General features: G+C 41.7%; 1 protein-coding gene across 1 annotated transcript in view; it reads right to left on the reverse strand.

The window, feature by feature from the left end:
• FHDC1 (FH2 domain containing 1) overlaps nucleotides 1–19,115 on the reverse strand; it is a 76,595-nt gene that overhangs the window by 29,304 nt on the left and 28,176 nt on the right. The window contains exons 2-3 of the mRNA XM_068269582.1: nucleotides 17,525–18,090; nucleotides 1,955–2,016 (exon numbers count right to left, since the gene is read on the reverse strand). Coding sequence (XP_068125683.1) covers nucleotides 1,955–2,016; nucleotides 17,525–17,983 — 521 coding nt within the window. The 5' untranslated portion in view covers nucleotides 17,984–18,090. The remainder of the gene's footprint in view (nucleotides 1–1,954; nucleotides 2,017–17,524; nucleotides 18,091–19,115) is intronic.

Here is a 19,115-nt window from a genome sequence, read left to right on the forward strand (position 1 = left end):
TATGTAGAGGACGTTGCAGTAGTCTAACCTTGATGTGAGAAAGGCATGAACTAGGGTTGTAAGATCCTCTGAAGGAATTAGGTGTTTAGTCTTTGCAATATTCCTTTGGTGCAAGAAGGAATGTTTCACAACAGCTGAGATTTGATTCCTGAAGCTTAATTTCCCATCAATCAGTACTCCCAGGCTGCGCACACAGTCTGAGTTGTTCAGGTCTGAGCTCCCTATCCTTATAGCCATGTCGCTCACCACTTTACTACTCTGCTAGCATAGTCACCCAAAACAAGAACAAGTGTCAGTTTAAGTATTCTTAAAAGGGAACCGGAGATGAGAGAGATCTGGAGGCTGACAATTATTGTATTTCCTTTTAAATAATACCAGTTGCCTGGTGGCAGTCCTTTTCCAGTCTACCAATAAAACACATTTTACAAGCAAAACAGCTTTTAAACAAAACCTGTAATGAGAAAAAGTTCCCCTTTCACCTATCTCCGTGCTGAGAGCCGCAACAGCGCCCCCGCTGGAGCTAGCGAAGGTAAATAAATGTAGCTCGTCAGGCTTGTCGGGCCAGAATTGCCGGAAACTTCGGGGGAGCCAGTGCTGGATTGCCTGCAACTACAGGGGAGGGGGAAGACTCATTGGAAGTCTGAGGCTTCCCCCCTCCCAAGGCGAGTACCCCCAGGGGAAGTTTTTTTGTTACAGAGTCTCTTTAAATGATTCTGAACAGTATTTAGGATAGATCTAGAGCTAAAAAACGTTCTTTTGCACAATGCAAGCCGAAGTTGAAATGTTTACCAGGCTTACACAGGGTCTGTGTCCCTCGACGCAGCTGCGCAGTCTTCCAGTCAGCTGTTGCATCCGTGATGGCTGATGAATCAGCCAGGTCAGCCTCTTCTGCGCAGATGCAGGGCTACAGCATCTGCGCAGCACACTCCCAGCCGAGGGAGTCTGACCACAAGCGGCACGTGCGTGCATGAGGAGAACAGGCCAACCATTACAGAAGCAAGAGCTGATAACTGGGAGACTGTGCAGAGGGACACAGACATTTCTAGGGGCTGGAAAAAGCCCCAGGTGAGTTGAGTCTTTTTTTCAGCCTCATGTATCTTTTATGGACTGCATGAACAGAGGCAATAAATCTTTATGGGGGCCCCCTTGTCCTCCTGAGGCGCTAATCAGTTGATTTGATTGCCTGGTCAGATATCCAGCATTGAGTGGAGGGGCGGTCAACTGGGTGCTGGACCTAGATCCCACAAAAGGCGAGTAGTGGTGAAGGTTGGGCAACCATTACGTGGGACTGAGTAGCAGTCCCACCTAATACTACTTTATTACGTAGGGTTAGAAGATTAAAAATCAGGCATTTTCCATGCGTTTAGGTTAAGGTTAGACAGCAAGGGGAGACTGTCATTAGCAAGGAAACCAGTGATAAAATGTGTGTTGCAGTCCCAAAACATTACACTACACAATACTACCGGTACACTGCTTAGCCGTAACCCCCAAACGACTAGCCTAAAACTCAAACCTACACCTACGGCTGTCTTTAAAATAGCTCCCCTCCTCCAGGAAGACTAAAGTGAATCCTTTCCTAGAAACATTAAATATGGAGAGGGAAGTGAGGTGAGAACTCCCATTTAGGACCCAGACACACTTGTCCTTTTCACCATGCAATGCAAATGCCTACTGCCTGCATGGCCACCCAACACCTGACCTAGTCTCTGCCGCATGCTAAGCATGTCTATAAGCATTGCTTACTATACAATGTAGGAGATCCACAGGCATATTTTTGGTGTGTGTACAAATCTAGTTGATTAATTTGCAATGCTAAATTCCTTCCCTTTATATGCATCACTTGCAAATTCAACTCAGCAGCATATTTGAATTACTGTTCTGTAAATACTATGTGAACACATTACTGGCAGGCATATTATGATATCAAGCCACGTGCAAATGTAGAAATTCTTACTTTTTGAACTGCTTCAGATATATTCCAATATTCATGCTTCTTTTTGAATCCAGAACAGCCACCTGTATAATTGAAAACATGAGAGTTTGAGATCTAACAGATAAATAAATGTGTGTATGGGGGGGGGGGGGGTTGAAGAGGAGCATCAGGCATCACATCTGTGATACAGTAAACCTCTAGAGCCATGAAAAACAAAGACAGCGTAACAAGTTCTGATAGGTCTGTTAATGCAGATTGGGTGACAGGCACATTATTTATAATTGTCAGAAGCAGACCATCCTGTAAGCGGATACAGATGCCAAACCAGAATTACTATTATGTAGGCCTGTTCTGAAACTGAACCATGGTTACAAAGAGGAGATTTAATGACAGGACAGGTGCTTAGCCAGCATAATATAGGAAATGCTTAAATGAGGCCTGTCTGCAGTGTCTATAGTTGCCTCAGTCTCTCTATATCCCCCTCTAATGCCCTACAGACAGACACAGCAGCCAGCGCCACTGTTGTATATAATTAGAATGGCGTTTGTTTTTACATGATCTAATCATAAAAAAATCAAAACAGCAGCTATCAGTCATTTCAACCATCACGTCATGGCTGAGGGCTAGCAAGCACGTTAACTAGGAGGTCGTGCACCCCTCCCATACTATCTGCTTCCTGCAGTGTCATCACTTTCCAGTGTGTAGTCTATAAGACAATTCCCCTGGAAACATGACCTTATCTACTGTAGAGGACAGCAAGTCTCTAGCTACAATATCAATGTACAGTGCACAGGAAGCACCATGTAATGTACACTGCAGCTTTGAATTACAGCATTGGTGAACTCCTGCACAGATCTGTAAAATGTACTGTTACTTTAGCCACTGTCTCTGGCCTATATTTTCAATTAATGCCAAATTCTTTATGAGGCTTTGATTTAAAATTCTGACCACTGCTATAGTTGGGCATCACGGCAGGCCTTAACATTCCCCTCTTCACACATGGTAAGCTGAAGGGGTTACACATCTCATTTCAAATCAGTGATCCATTTCTGGAATATAGCCACTTGCTGATAAAACTATAGGAGAAAATCAATGCCCCAATTCTAGGAGGGTCATGCAGAAGGTAACAGTCATTTGCTTTGATCAGCCACACAATGTATTTCTGCATAATTTATCTTGTATCTGTCAGGTTAATCTCTTCTCTCCCTGCCCTGCTTGTCATGTGACTGCAGGATGCCAGTAACTGCTTGTTTAGCAGCATTAACATGAAGCCGCCACTCCTTAACTCAACAATAAAAGGCATTGATATATATGACTTCATCTATAAAACTTTGGGGTATATTCACTAAATTGCAGTAAGCAGAATAACTACGCACGTTACTCTGTTTACCGCAGTTTAGTGGATATACGTTGACACTGAAATACCTTCTCACTTTTGTGAACGCTCCTAACCACTCGGATTTGTTTTCCTATAACAGCCTGTAAGCACTAGGTTCAGCCACCCATTTCCTAATGCACTGGCCATTAAATTGCATTAATTAGCAATGCAATTTTGTTGTGCACTGCATGCCTGTACGTTGTGCCTGGCTGACTGTATCCTGTTGCTCCTTCCTTCCAAAAGAGCAGGAGATGCTTCCAAGCACAGAGTTGATCACCAGACCCCCTTTCTCAATCCTCTCTACTGATAGGTACTGATCTACCTGGCCAGCACTGCAGTCCTATCTGCCTGCCCATTTCACTCCCTGCTCAGTGTGTAATAAAGCATTCAACCCTTCCCACACTCTGCTCAGCAAACACAATGTATACCAGGGGTCTCAAACTCGCGGCCCTCGATACAATATTTTGTGGCCCTCGCGCGGCAAAAGCTTCCTTATAGTTCGCTTCAGTGCTCCCAAGTAATCCGCCGCATCCCCGCCACTAAACGAGGGCTGCGGAGCCCCCAAATCACCCGGGGGGCAATCCGCCGGCATTTCCTGGAAGGGGCAGAGCTTTCAGCTTCAGCTCTGCCCCTCCTGACGTCAATCGCCGCACGGATCGCCGCCTCTCCCCGCCCCTCTCTGTGAAGGAAGAGTGAGAGGGGCGGGCAGAGGTGGCTATGCGCCGCGATTGTAAAATTCCTTATGCGGCCCAGCCTCAACCTGACTTTGCTTCCTGCGGCCCCCCAGGTAAATTGAGTTTGAGACCTCTGATGTATACCCTTCACCACCCTGCAATAAGAAAAAGTTTCTTCCTGCTCTCCTATAAAACCCTTTTATAAGGGCACTGGGGAGAGTGCTGAAAGGGTTATAGCATACTTTACACACTGAGCAGGGAGAGGAAGAAGTGCAGAGCTGTAGCTGCAGTGCTGTTCAAGTTGATCTCCCAGCCACAATGGCAGAAGGTGGGCAGGGTAAGGGAAATGCTGACCACAGCCACCTTCTCAGCAACTCCTTCATTAGCTCAAAAACAGTGGCTGAATAGAGTACTGGTTAAGGGCACTGCCTTTGACATGGGAGACCAGGGTTCGAATCCTGGCTAGGGTCAGTATCTATTCAGTAAGGAGTTCAAGGCAAGCCAACACTGCAGGGTGGCTTCCTGAGCGCGTCCCAGTGGCTGCAGCTCTTGAGCGCTTTGAGTCCGACAGGAGAAAAGCGCTATACAAATGTTCGGATTATTATGATTAATAAAAAGAGGGGTTAGGGGGAGGAGTTTGGGCAGCGGTCTGTTTAATAAAGCTACAGGGCCCAGCAAGCGAGTGCTTCCAATATATTTACTGAAAAAAGTGAAGAATGCATTAAAACATGGTGAGGCTGAACTAAGGCTTTAGGAAGAATAAAAGGTAGGTGTTTATGTTGAATGACTTAAATCAGCATATTGCTATGCAAACAAGTTTGTCACTTGCGTCTGGGAGAGTCTTGTTTTGAATAGACCAAGAAAGCAAAAGAACTGTGTTTCAGTAATTTGCATTACTGTCCACCATAAAATGCAAATGTCACAATAAAGCACAATTTTAAGTCCAAACATGGGTGGCAGTGGCCTTTCCTTATTACCGTCTTGATTAAAAACTACCACAAAGAAACTTCTTGCTTTTGGATTTAACCTAGGCTGATGGAAGAAGTACTTCATAGCCCCATTCTGGGGCCAGGTGTTCACGGCACCAGGGAAAACTGCTTCACACAGAACTACAGGACAGACATCTCCATGAAATTGCTGCATTTATGAACTATTGCCTTAGCTTAGACTAGAACTACATAAAAAGGAAGAATATCAAATGGAAGGAAACAAAAATATAGCTCTAGTTTTTCACCACACCAAATTATAGACTTTGTAAAAAGCACGAGGATCTAACATGCAAAAGAGCAATTTTCTTTAACAGTGTTGTACCAATAAATCCACACCCCTTGCTACTCATGGCAGTATTTAAAAAAAAAAAAAAAAAAAAAAAAAAAAGTGTGCAACAAGGACTCCTGTCCAACAGAGGTAAGTATATAATCTAACGTGTAAAAAAAATAAATACAGATTATAATCTTTCTCAATGGTTTTACATTTGTACCCTCTCTATAGAAGACAGTATGCAACGGCACAAGTCCTTTTCAGGTTTAAACAAATGCATAATCAAGCATTTAGATAAATAGGACACAGGAGTATATATATATATTAGAACTCGGTAAACAGAGAAAGACCAGTTATAGGGCTCTTAGGTGGCCATACATCTAGTAATTTGGCTATACGATTGGCCATTATTCAATTTCATCATTTTATCTACTGTAATCCCGAAATAATTGAATCTGTCCCAGAATGCTTGATCAATGAAGAGTGGCAGATATCATGCCGAATTGACCAACTTCTTCGATCGAGCAGTAAGGAAGATATCGGTCAATTGCACAGGAATTGGCTTCACATACGATTCGATCAAAACTGAATAGATTTATACAGCATGGAGAGCATGGAGGCCCAACATCGGTCAGATCGATTAGTGAAGGTGTATGGCATAGGATATTGCTGGTGGTGTGTGGGCCACTATTCGATAGACTTTCGATCAACCACAATAAAGTTAAATGCCCGGTAAAGTCGATCTTTAGTCAAATTAAGCAAAATAACTAGATGTATGGCTACCTCTAGAGTGCAGATCAACTCTCTTATACAATAAAGCAGGGCTGAATAAAGCAGGTTCATCTTTTCACATTCTATGCTTTGCCTGGTTTACTTTTAGGCATTCTATGGAATGCCAAAGCAACATGCGAAATGCAAAGCATTTTATATTTTGAATTCTTGAAGATTCTTTTTTTTTTTTTTTTTTTTTTTTTTATTTTGCCTGTAACCTTCATATATATTTTTTTCCACATGTAAAGGCTTGTGTGTTGTAAGCATTAGGCTAACCAGCCGCTTGGTTATTAATTACCACAAACAAACGTTTTCTAATTAAGAGCATACATCTCTACAGTAATCCTGCACTTTCACTCCTACAGCAATGGCTCTGGGCAAAGCAATACTTTGTGGCGGAGCCACGTGTGATCAAGGCATGCCAATAATCACACAATAAATAGTAAATAAACACTTGAGAACATCTCTGTCTCCAAACCAAGTACTGCACTAACCTGGCAACCAAGGATCAGTACACAATGTCCAATGACATCATCAGTCTACTGTATATACACATTTAAAAAAAAAAAAAAAAATGAACGTCATTAACCAGAATCCTTGTTAGGCAATAAAGTTCAGCCATTACAGCAACAATGGAAGGCTAAAATCAGCACAATAACAGAACGCAATGCATCAAGCTGTATTTGTAACTCTACATAATCCGATCAAAGAAGCTACTGTTCCCAGAGATGACAGTCAATAAGCCTTTATTCAACACAAGAAGATCTGCGCAAGAATGGTTTGGCTCACTTATGGTAGTGTCTAATGTTCAATGTAAACATATTGCTAAAAAACGCTTTGAGCTCATTTATTTTCCTCGGTAAATATAATAGATTACTGGAATGAGGGATGAACTGTGACCTTTAACATGAAAGACCTCTATTTTGCATAAAGAATATTAAAGCTTCGGATTGAACAATCTTTGGAAATACAGAAACACCTTAACAGCAAAGACTTTGCAGACAGAACAGATAATCCGCAGGACTCGCCACATTCCAGTAGGATTTAGCCCTAGTTCAATCTTCATATTAATGCATAAAAACCACAAATCAGTACTTTTTGCACTAAATGTATGTAAAATACCTAGATGCCGGCTCCTATCTAGGTCCTCTATCTCTGTTGCTAACAGGGTCAGAGTTCCTCCCCAGCACACAGCCAGTATCCCCTCTCTCTAGTTTACTACTATCACAATAGTAAAATGTAAAATATATGAAAACCGCAAATAAACAAAAAGTACATTTCTCCCAGAGTAAAATGTGCTATAAATTACTTTTCTTCTATGTTACTGTCACTTACAGAAGATAGTAGAAATCTGGCAGAAGTGACAGGTTTGGGACTAGCCCATTGACAGGTTTGGGACTAGCCCATCTCTTCATGGGGATCTCAGGGTTTTCTTTATTTTTAAAAGCGCTTTTTCCACTACACAGCTGAATCACAAAATCACAAATCGCTAGTGATTTTTAAATCGCTAGGGTTGCTACTTTATCATAGAAATCATGAGAAGTATTTTCCACTATAGTAATTCGATTTGCAAATCGCAATCGCTTTCTGGAGCAATTTTAAGAGGGAAAATGCAATGCAAATGAAAAATTGCAAAACGCATAACAAAACGCAATCACTGGCGTTTGTGATTGCGATTGCTAGTGGAAAAGGGCCCTTAGTGAACGGCAATCGCTCAGTCCAACTACCAGAATAGTGTGCATACTGGTGGTGGAGGGTAGCATCTTTGTATAGATCCGTTCCAGGGAGTGCTTTTGTGAAGAATAAACGTAATGCTGAGAATCCCCCCAGAAAAGATGGACTAGTCAAAAACATGTCAGTTCCATCAGCGTTATACTAACTACTGTAAGTGACAGCAGCATAGGAGAAAAATAACTCATAGCTTATTTTACTCTGGAAGAAACATACTTATTTGTAAGTTTTAAATGTATTTTATATTTTACAATTGTTTATGATAGCGGTCCTTACTACAGAGACTCTGAAGCGAGTGAGCTAAGATTTGATTTGTGTAAAGCACCTTACATAGTGCTAAAACGCCACTATCCTGCAGCAAAAGGCGGGGTCTTTACCCCCCAAATCCCTTCTTCTAGGTCCGGGGAGCGTTTCCTGCTTGAGGCAGAGCTAATGGCTGTAGCTCTGCCTCTCAGCAAGTCAGTCCCGGCTGATCGCCGCCTCTCCCCGCCCCTCTCACTCTTCCTTCACAGAGAGGGGCGGGGGAGAGGCGGAGATCCGTGCGGCGATTGACACGCATGGAGGCAGAGCTACAGCTCATAGCTCTGCCTCCATGAGCAGCAAAATACACGACCAAGAAAGTCGTGGATTTTGCAGAGGGGATTTGGGGGGGGGGGGGTAAAGACCCCTTGTTTTGCCGCGGGATAGCGGCATTTTGGCACTGTGTAAGGTGCTTTACACGAATCAAATCCCAGCTCACTCGCTTCAGAGTCTCTTTAAAGGTCCAATCACAATAAGTGTGGATTTTTGCAATGCAGACACATCAGCACTGGCAGATGGTGTTAAATCAGTGAGCTCATTCCGTTCCAATGTGTTTTTATGCTCAAATTAAATAAATGAATAAAAGAAAAATACGAAAACCTGGCAGTATGCTGCTTTTTATGGGCAGTTGTGTTTTAAATGCATACAAATTCATATTATGCAAACCAATGGTAACTTAATGCTTTCAATGAGGCTCTCTGGTATGTTTACCGGCATTACTTCTGTGGCGAGAAGCAGAGTGGCAGCACCTGCATTGGTGGAGGAATGTGAAGGCAACAGGTAGCAAGCGGTTGGCAGAGAGGAAAAAACGGATGAAGAACTAAGACCACAATTTGATCCGTTCAAACAGAACATGGATCAGTTTCTACAGGATCAGTTTTCTCCTCTGGTACATTGTGAACCCAGCCTTAGATGTGGGCTTAAAGGGTCCTTTAAATGTATGTTGCATACTGTACAATGACAGAGCATATTTCATATTACTTAAGGCACACGATTCCGATTTTTACATCAGATTCTGATTTTTAATAGTTACTGTATGCTGCGTTTTTTTCCTCCATTTTTCTGTTGATAGCATTCAGGAAAAATCGGAATTGCAAATCGGAATCGCAAAACAAATTTGCAATGTGCAGGGAGCCTCACGCGGACTTTAAAATGTGACCAACACAGGGAAACTATCAAGGTCAACAAAGATGAAATACCACTCACTTTTAACCCAGGCTGTAGAGTCTGAGCAATTTTTGGGTACCTGGAGTCAGTGGTTTCATTAACTGGGGAGTCAGAGTTGTATGATCTATAGTTGCATGGATCTATAGTCCTGCCAGGGATGTGGAGACGGAGTCAAAAAGTCAGAGTGATCGATTTTTGTAGCGACTCCACAGCCCTGCTTTTAACCAGTCTGCAACCTGAACAGATGTTCTTTGGTAAAAATGGAACCTTGAGTAAATGTGGGGCCCTGTGCATACTTATACTGTCCCTGACCTAAGGAGCTGGGTGCCATAGACGATTGCCTAGTTGACGCTATGGAAGTACGTGCCTTGAACCTGAAGTTGCTCACCCAAGAAAACAAGAAAGCATGCGGCCCGGGGAATGATCTAAACTCCTGACATTGCAAGCATGCAAGATTCAGGTCCGTGACTACCTACGTGAAGGCACAGGATATTTATGACAGCCAATGAACTAGAAACTAACACAAAAGGTTGTGCATGGTAATAATGGTTTCCATTCTGGGTAGAGACGTCCCAAAATGCCCACCCTGGCCGAGAACCGTCTAGTGTGTGTACAGGGCTTAGAATGTTTTACACAAGAACAATGAAAATATGAAGCACAAGTTAGGCACAGTGCACAGCAAAGGGTTAACATTACCTGCAAACAACAATTGGCAAGGTTTGGCAAACCGATTACGCTATAGTGAGTCACTGCTTGCACACTGTTAGTCACTCAGCACGCCCCACACATCCCAATTACGATAGATTTGTGCGAAGACTGAGCTATTTTGGGGAATGTGACTCCATATACTAGAAACAGATCTGTGACAACACAGACAAAGCAGGAATCTGGTGCACTGAGCAGACACTGCAGAGATAAAGCTCCATGCATTCCCTGCTGTTTCTGGACATGATTTACTAGGATGGGATGGGGGAACCCATTCAGGACACATGCGTCAGTAGACATCTTTAATGAGGGTATGCTGACATTCCTCTGATTTATAGTTTCTCCAGAATAAAAGCTAAACCGTGCTGTGTAAATGCAGCATACAGGAGAATGCCCCATTGACCACCGACCACCGAACTCCCAAGAAGTCCCATTTCAACATATTTTTACAAAAAGTTTTATTGCTCTTTTATAGCTCAGTGATGAACAGGGAAGTCTGATGGGGAGGGGAGCACACAAGGATGTGTGAGGTTGTCTCAGTCACATTGTCAACAAGGTCATCAATACAGAGCCATTGCATGTATATGCTTCACTGGCTCTATATTACATCTGTAGTCAACCAATGTAATAATAATAATAATAATAATAATAATAATAATAATAATAATAATAAGTTTGTCATAGCTTGTCACTGGTCTGTAAAAGTTCTCATTTGTCCAGGTTATGATATGATATAGACCAAAGAAAGAAAAACAAAAAAACCCACACGTAGTGTGCTCTAAATAAGTTTTCTCTCTTGTACAACCTACTTCTTCATGCCAACTGAGGTTAAGGAAATGTACTGTATTTGTACAGATAATCCATTACTCCAGGCAACACACAGTCTAGCACCTCCATCTAACAGGGTTTTACGAGCAGAAGTGTTGCTTTACTGCTGCTGCCACAAAGAAGTCTAGAACATTACAAAAACCAAGTGTCTACCTTTAAAAACTAGCTAGGTTAAAAGCTAGGCCCTACTGTTCCTTACTGAGTGACAATCACACTATACCATATATTTCTTTGACAATACAAGGGACATAAGCAATGGCTAATCTATCCTGATATGTCACAGATTCCACAAGTTTTGCTTAGCAAGCCAATATAAAACCAGCTGTGAAGCAGACATTCAGAAATCCAAGTGCACAAGAAACTAGTGGCCATGGCAACCATTCGGAATCCTAGTTGTGGTCGCCTTGTCTGTGTAAAAATGAATTCTTCCAAAACTACTTGTTGCTAAACTTTAATGTAACTACCGGTATTTTGGGCCACATATTAAAGCCCAACAATGCTAATTTGAATAGCAATCAGATAATATAAAATGTGAACAAAAGTGATGGTTAGCAGTAAAAGCTGTACAAAGGCTCATTTGTATTTGTAGTTATTGCAGTGCAGTTGCATCTTCTCTCTGCATTCTGCTGATGTGTTGGTCAATCAGGTGTGTGGATCACAGTCATCCAAAGCAGGTCAACAAAATGCAAATAATTCTGAGTTAATGACATTTTATGCAGCTTGAAAACAGAAACAAGTTAGCCGTGTGTTACTATGGCGCTGTGATTGGTCTATCGTTAAAAGGTTATTTTGGCATTGTGCAGGCCCACTGCATTTCTTTTTACCACTGGGACTGGCTATCCTTCGTCAAACACTGCCTTTAAGCTTGTGGAGCGTAGCGGTACTCCACCTGACTCTTTATTGTGGCATTTGATTGGTTTATCTTCAAGTTGCATACATTTGCATAAAATCTGCATATAAAATTTGCAGCATCTTGGATTTGTATCCCATTGAAAATCACTAATTCAGTCATGAACACAGCTACAGGCAAACACAGCAGATAATGTTTATCATTTACATTAGCCAACATAATTGCTTTCAGAATTTGCCTTAACTAGGCGGTCAGGGTAGGAACACACTAGGCAGAATCGCATATGCGTTTTCCATAGCACATAATGGAAACTAATATGCCTAGTGTTCCTACCCACAGTTTTCTGTGCGCGTTTTTTCTGCACACCTGGTGCGTCTGTATGTGGGATAATGCATGCGTTTTTTTCACAGAAGCTAATGTGATTGATAGAGAAAATGCATGCAGTGCTTCACTGCCTTTCAGTGTTATCTGCATGGGAAAAACGCATTCAAGTGTACACTAGCCCATTGATTAGCATTGGTTCTCAGATAACACACAAAAGCAGACAAGTGCACTCCCAACCTTAGTTGGTGACTGTAGATCTGTTGCTATTCCTCTCACAGGAACAAACAAGGTGATAGGAAACACTGTGATGACTATTACTATATATCCTAAGTAGGTCATCTCTGGGGATGGTAATGAGATGCAAATAATTTTGAGTTGATGCAGCATTATGCAAACTTTTTATGCAAATTTTTTATGCAACTGTATGCAGCTTGAAAATGAACTAATCTTGCGGAGGTAAAATTTGATTGGTCCATTTTCAAGTTGCATAAATGTGCATACAAAATTTGAATAACCCCGCATTAACTCAAAATGATTTTCATATCATTGACCATCCCTAGTCATCACTTAGTTGAACCTTCCAGGGTAACAAGTACACTGCTTATGCTTCAACACACACAGCTGAGTGAAAAATACAGAATAAAACACACTAATGTACATTCAAAGTCTGCAATACTTTACACACTAAACCTCAGATACTAGTGTTACAGTGGACGTCATTGCTAAACAAGACTCTCTGACAGACAAGATTTTCTCAAGCAGAGACACTGGGAAAAATGGACGGAGTGGCTTTTATAGCTTTAGATGGTGTAATGTGCTTCCCTGGGAAATGCAAACCACATGCATGAGTCACCTTGTAGCACCACAAGCAAGAAGCTAGAATAAATTGTTCTTACACCCTGTGCAACGCCTGTTATTGTCTCCACCTTCAAACAGCATCACGCCTAAGACCACTGTACAGCACTTGACATAAGCACAAACAGCATGCAAGCCACATGTGTACCAAAGCTCCAGGTAGCAGGCATACATCAGAACTGCCACAATAATAGTCAGTCTAATCAAATGTCGTTGCTTAATTAAAAGCCGGCAATGTGATTTTTTTCTTTTTAATATCTCCATGTAGAGCACGCAGACTCAGACACAGTTTATGTATGGATAGCCTGTTAGTTCAGTATATTGAAAGAATAAAAAAAAAAAAAAATGTAATTAACAAAGCTTCCAGCCAAACTGATTGACATTCCATTGGACTTGGGTGTCTAAAGGTTACCTGAAATGAACTGTCATACAATGTTCTGTGCTCAGTTACAGTCCAAAAGTGTACTGGAAAGACCAGTTCACACTTGAGCGGATGCACAACTGGCACGGTAAGCTCCGTTCATTTTGCCTCATCTGGGCAGTCAGCTCCGCATATGTCCATCTACTTTGATTGCGCTGTATATGTGTCCCGCCACTAAACATCACCACTTGGTCCTTTGGTACACAACCTAGAGGCTGGTAGGGACATGGGATTCCTATAGGAGACAATAGACCAATTCTCCCTAGCAACAGGGAGAAATTTCATTGGTTAACTGTGAATCATTAAGAATTCTCCGTGTTGATGAGGATTCCCTATTGGTCTTTTGCAGCCCAATGGAGATCTCCATGCTTCTGCCAGCCACAATTCTGCTTCCGGGACCAAGCATCAGAACCAGGGAGACACGCAACAATTTACGTCAAGGCGGCTATCAAAGCAGACAGAATGGACTTGGCAACTAGTCAAGTGAGAATCAACACTATCCCTTCTTATAGGCTCTCATTGCATAAATTTCCCTGGCCGGTCCAGAAAAATGTACAAAAGTTCGGACTCTCTGCTCCATTTACCGCAACATAGAACACAGATTTTTTTTTTCTAAACAAGTGAAAGCGGATTCTATTTTTAGGTTTAGGATCCCCTTCCTGCGCTGAGCGGACCTTAAAACACCACATCCTGAATAGGTACGTTTGAAAGCTGGAACATCAACCCTACAAAGACTCTGTGAAAAGCAACTCTGCAGCTTGTAAGGAAAAGTGGAACTCTTCATTGAGGAAATGACAAGTAGGCCAATAACCAAGAGACCTGCTTAGTATTTTACTACAGTTATAATATCATGAAAGCTCCAACTAACTATGAGTTTTATTAGCAGTGAATTACTTTTCCAATGCTCCAATGAGTGCTCTTGTATGGATCGGGAAAGGCATACTTGTCTGCTCAGGTATGTCCACAACAAAAATGAAAGACCTGAGGCGCACCGTGAGCGCTGTCTGAGTGTTTTTTTAAAAAAGCACTCCCACTGACTTAAAAATCGCCAATCGCATTGTTTCAAAAAATTGTGATCACAGTAATTTTACTGCAATGTCAATGGGAGCTTTTTTTTTTTTTTTTTTTTTTTTTTTTTAAAGTTCAGACAGCGCTGATGGTCAGAAAAGAGCTCATTGTGTCTCAGGCCTTAATCACAATTTGTTTTTCGAAGAAACACACACTGGCCTAGTGGAAACCTTGTTGTTTAGTAGGAAAATGATAAGCAAAATAGCAATGAACTGAAATACTACTGAAAGCTGACTGGCTGTAATATGTCACTGCATATAAGTGTTCTCAAAGCTGTACTGAACATGTGTGGTTTCAATTATATACTAGGTGGTTTCTATTAAAAAAAATAAATACATAAAAAATGTATACTTACCCAAGTAGGAGGGAACCCTATGGATAGAACAAAGGCTTCCCATGTTCTCCTAACCCCCACTGTTGCCACGCATGGACCCTTTAAAACATATCCGACAAGATCTTGTCAGATATGTTCTCATGGTCACCCCAACTGCTCTGTACCAGAGCGTGGCCCTACTGTGCCCATTTATCTAAGTATTTTTTTTCTAAGTTCCAGTACCTTACTCTCATTTGTCACTAGGCATGGTAGGGTCTGATCCTGGCATTCTCCCCGACACTTCCATATGCACTGGGGTAGAGGACAGGACTGAAAATTTCCAGCAGCAAGGCAAGTCCAGAGACTTTCCTATATGCGGCATGTGATAATGATTAAATAAAAACTAAATTATAATAAAGTGACCTCACTGAACACCTGAGTGAGGAGATAATCAGCACATGGGCTGAAGGACACATCACTATGTTTGCACCACACCTAATGTTTCACATAAACAATGGCTTAAAAGACATGACAGAAAAAAACGTCATTTAGCAAAGTTACATAACTTCCGTCCTCCGGGGTGTCTATAAGAAGGATAGAGACATGCATAGGCAAACGCGCGTGTCTGGGGACAGGCTAAAGTTCAGACACCAGGATATCTGCAGGTATCCTGCAGCTCACAGCTCTACCCCCTTTCTTCTCCAGCTACAGTTCACTTTGAATGTAGCAGCAGCGTGTGCACAGAGTGTGGAGCAGCAGCACTGTGTACAGAGCGCTGAGCAGCTCTGCGGAACTTAACAGTCAGGTATGAGCACAGCCCTGTGCCCTGCTTCACTTTCCCCTTCATTACCACTGTCGGCTGTCCTCATTATCTGTATCCAAACTGCTCCTGATCGATCCCATTGTTGGTCGTTTGGGAAATATCATGTGCACCCAGCATGATGTCCTACCATATTGTATTATGCGTGGCTGAGGGAGACCTTTCAGGAATCTACCCCCTAGACAAACCTGGGTTTGCCCCTGACATGAGTGTAATAAAAGCACAAGTTCACAATATTTTATGGTGCTTGCAGGAACTAAAATGCCCACATCACTAAATCCCAGTGCAAGTTAAAGAAAATCACAAGAGACAAGTCGTAATTGCTCAGATAAAACAAAAAGCTTTTGTACCTGCCAGCTGAATCATGAATCATGTCCCCCCAAGCACCCTTACATGTGTGGGGTCCCCAACTGTACAGTAACCTGTCATCCCCATCCAAACCAAACCCTCCATCTCCTACAAGTTTTCAGGAGGGACGGCAACTGGTTTACATAGCTATGCCACCTGCTGTTTCCAATAATGGTGCACTAAGAAGCAGGAGTTACTCCCTTCCCTATTAGAGGGCACTGTGGGAGCCAGGTAATTATAGTAGTCAGTCTCTAGAACACAGCAAAACCCATGCTGAAAGCACCTACGCCATGCCAACATTTTCTAAATCTTCATGTATTTTTTAGGATGTTAGCCTCTACTATTTGTTCAGCTGGAAAGAAGGCAGGCGCACAGAGCTCTGGGGTTTATCAAGACAGGTGTACACAAAACAAGCAGCAGTAAAACTAGTTATATACAGAAAAACTGTTAAAGCACAATTCTGATTGGCTGTTCTGACAGCTGCCTCAAAATTTGGTTAGCCATTAGCCAATTTAATACCAGAACTATTTTTTTCCTGAAAAGCAGGATCATCAGTAGTAACCAGTAATATTTAGGACTACTCAAATTTAAGTTCCATTTACATACATGATGAATCTTGCACATCTGTCATTCTAACAGTCCATTAAAAAAGGAATTCCCTCTTAACACCAGAATGGCTGCTGTATAAAAAGCTAGACTAGATATACAATGGCTGCTGTGAACACACCTTACTTCCTGCTACTAACTCACATAAACAATGTATTCATCTTAGGAGGCTTTGTGATTTTCCATCATTACCGAGGAAGAACAGAACCAATTGTAGCCAAGTGTGTCACCATCCGTAGCAATACATAACACATGGCTACACTTACCAAAATGGCTGACATGAAACAGATCCTGCACTCTCTCTGGTCCATATGCAATTAACATTTTCTCCTGAGTTTTCTCTCAGGTAATATTTTAAAAACTTGTCAATAAAATGCCTTTAAAGCAACCAGAAAGCAAGAAATAAAAAAAAAAAAAAAAAAAAAAAATATAATAATAATAATAATAATAATAATAATAATAATAATAATAATAATAATAATTGCGATAGTAGTTTTTCACCAACTTTTTGGTACTTTTTCAGTTGAAAAGTGCTGGAAAGTAGTTTTAAAGTGGACCCAAATTAAAAATACAGATTTCAGAAATAAAAATCTATTTTCTAAAATTATAAAAATAAATAGCAGCCTTTTTTCAGCTGCATGATGACAAATAAAAAAATATTTTACATTTATTGGAGAAACCCCTCCCTTCCTTTCATATTGCCGGGACAGAATCTGGCAAACTGGTGGAGTAGAAGGTGTCTGGCAAAGGAGGAATTGCTAATGGCTGCCACCTGTATAACCCTATTTATGAAAATAGAAGGGTGAAAAGCAGGCACTGAAATGCTCATAGGCTTGAAGGGGTGTATTTGTATGTGTCAGAGTGGTGCAACTAAATATTTTGAATTAAAAAATGTTTGGTTCCGCTTTAAGTAGAAGATGAAAAATTATCTCCTAGGAGAAAACTTTTCCTAGGGGAAAAAGGTTATTGCATATGGGCCTCTGTTTCTTATTGTTGCCATACAGGTTTGAAGCATCACAAAAAGTTGGATTGTCAGAGAATGTGACAAGGCCTCATGAACCCCAAATAACATTCTCTATTGGCGATTACCAGCCAAGCAAAAAGTATTTAAACACCAAATAAGTGAAAATAATTACATTTTTACATAATTTGTGTAAAGAGCAAACATTTACCTCATCTTTTGGCTCTCGGAAAGATTGCCTGGAGCTCCCCGCTCTCTGGAAAACACCAGACTTCACCTCCTCCTGTTGACCAAACAGTTCCTCAATTGTCTTTGTATCAATTTGGTACTGCTGCCTCGCAGCCATAGTCCAAATGTTCTTTTTCCCTCTAACCTGCTCCTCAGGGATAGTTTTCCAAAAAAAGCTCCGCATCCGTTTTTTTTTGTTGTTACCATGTCCATGACCATGATGCAGAAAAGGTGGAGCTCCAGGAGGAGGAGGTGGAGGTGGTACAGAATGTAGTCCATTTTGCTGAAAAGGTAGTGGTGGCGGAGGTGGAGGAGGAGGAGGAGGTGGTGGAGGTGGAGGCGCTGGTGGCAATGAGTGATCTAGCATTAAGTTCGTGATAACCACATTGCAGTCACCATTTTCTTTATCAGTGACCAAAGAGACACAGTTCATAACATGCATGTTGGTGCAGGCCTATCTTCATACGATGCATCACTGATCACAGAAGCTAGAGCAGCAGAATAGCATCCCAGGAAGGGTCTGTCCTTTATTATTTGCAGGTCTAAAACCTGGAGGGGGAAAAAAAAAAAGAAGATATAGATTTAGTTGTTAAAGAATTAAAATGGATGAATTCACAGATCTGTTTATTTACTAAATACATAACCCACAAGCCGGACATAACGTGTCTGACTGGATAGAATGTAAAACGCATCAACAACAATGGGCTCTATTCACAAAACTTCTCATACGTGACTTCTCACCCAATTAACAAAAATAACCTTTCAGCACATTTACAAGATACAAAATAATCACTCAATATAAGTTGTTCCTGATTAATTTAATTTCAATAATACTTTTCTTACCGTAATTATATTATAATTTTTGCCCTTTGAGAACATAAAAATGTAACAAAGATAAGGTGAAAACAGATGATAAAGCTTAGTGAATCATTCCCATTAATATGCTTTAAAAGCATCAGTGCTGTAGGTCTGTCCACCTTGCATGACTGGACTACAAACGGTCATTCTGGCAGTTGCCATTGTATGTATACAAAGGGTTTTCCCTAGAGACACCCATGATTATTACCATTTCTAGAGTGTATATCTTATCCACAATGCTTTCCAGATCCACATGAAATCTTCAGAGAGGCAAACAATCCATTTGTCCCTATAGGTCCGTACACACGCCGGACTGGAGGCACCGACGGGTCCGTCACCTCCCGCTGGGTGGGCGTTCCAGCGACAGTCCGGCGTGTGTACAGTCTGTCTGCAGACTGATACGGCTGTTTCTGAGCGATCCGACCGGCGGATCGCTCAGAAACAGCCGTATCAGTCCGCCGACAGACTGTACACACGCCGGACTATCGCTGGAACGCCCACCCAGCGGGAGGTGACGACGGACCAGTCGTTGCCTCCAGTCCGGCGTGTGTACGGACCTTAACATAGTAATAGTCTTCAGCAACTACCACTGTCTAGCTGCTAGCACCATTTTGTAGGAGGCAACATAAGGACACAATGCATTCTGAAGCAGAAAGGTTAGTGCTACATAAGGTCAGCAGTATTGTCAACAGATTTAGAAAAGAGATCTCTGAACC

This window comes from Hyperolius riggenbachi, chromosome 1 (assembly GCF_040937935.1).
Source record: "Hyperolius riggenbachi isolate aHypRig1 chromosome 1, aHypRig1.pri, whole genome shotgun sequence".
NCBI classification, from domain to species: Eukaryota; Metazoa; Chordata; class Amphibia; order Anura; family Hyperoliidae; genus Hyperolius; species Hyperolius riggenbachi.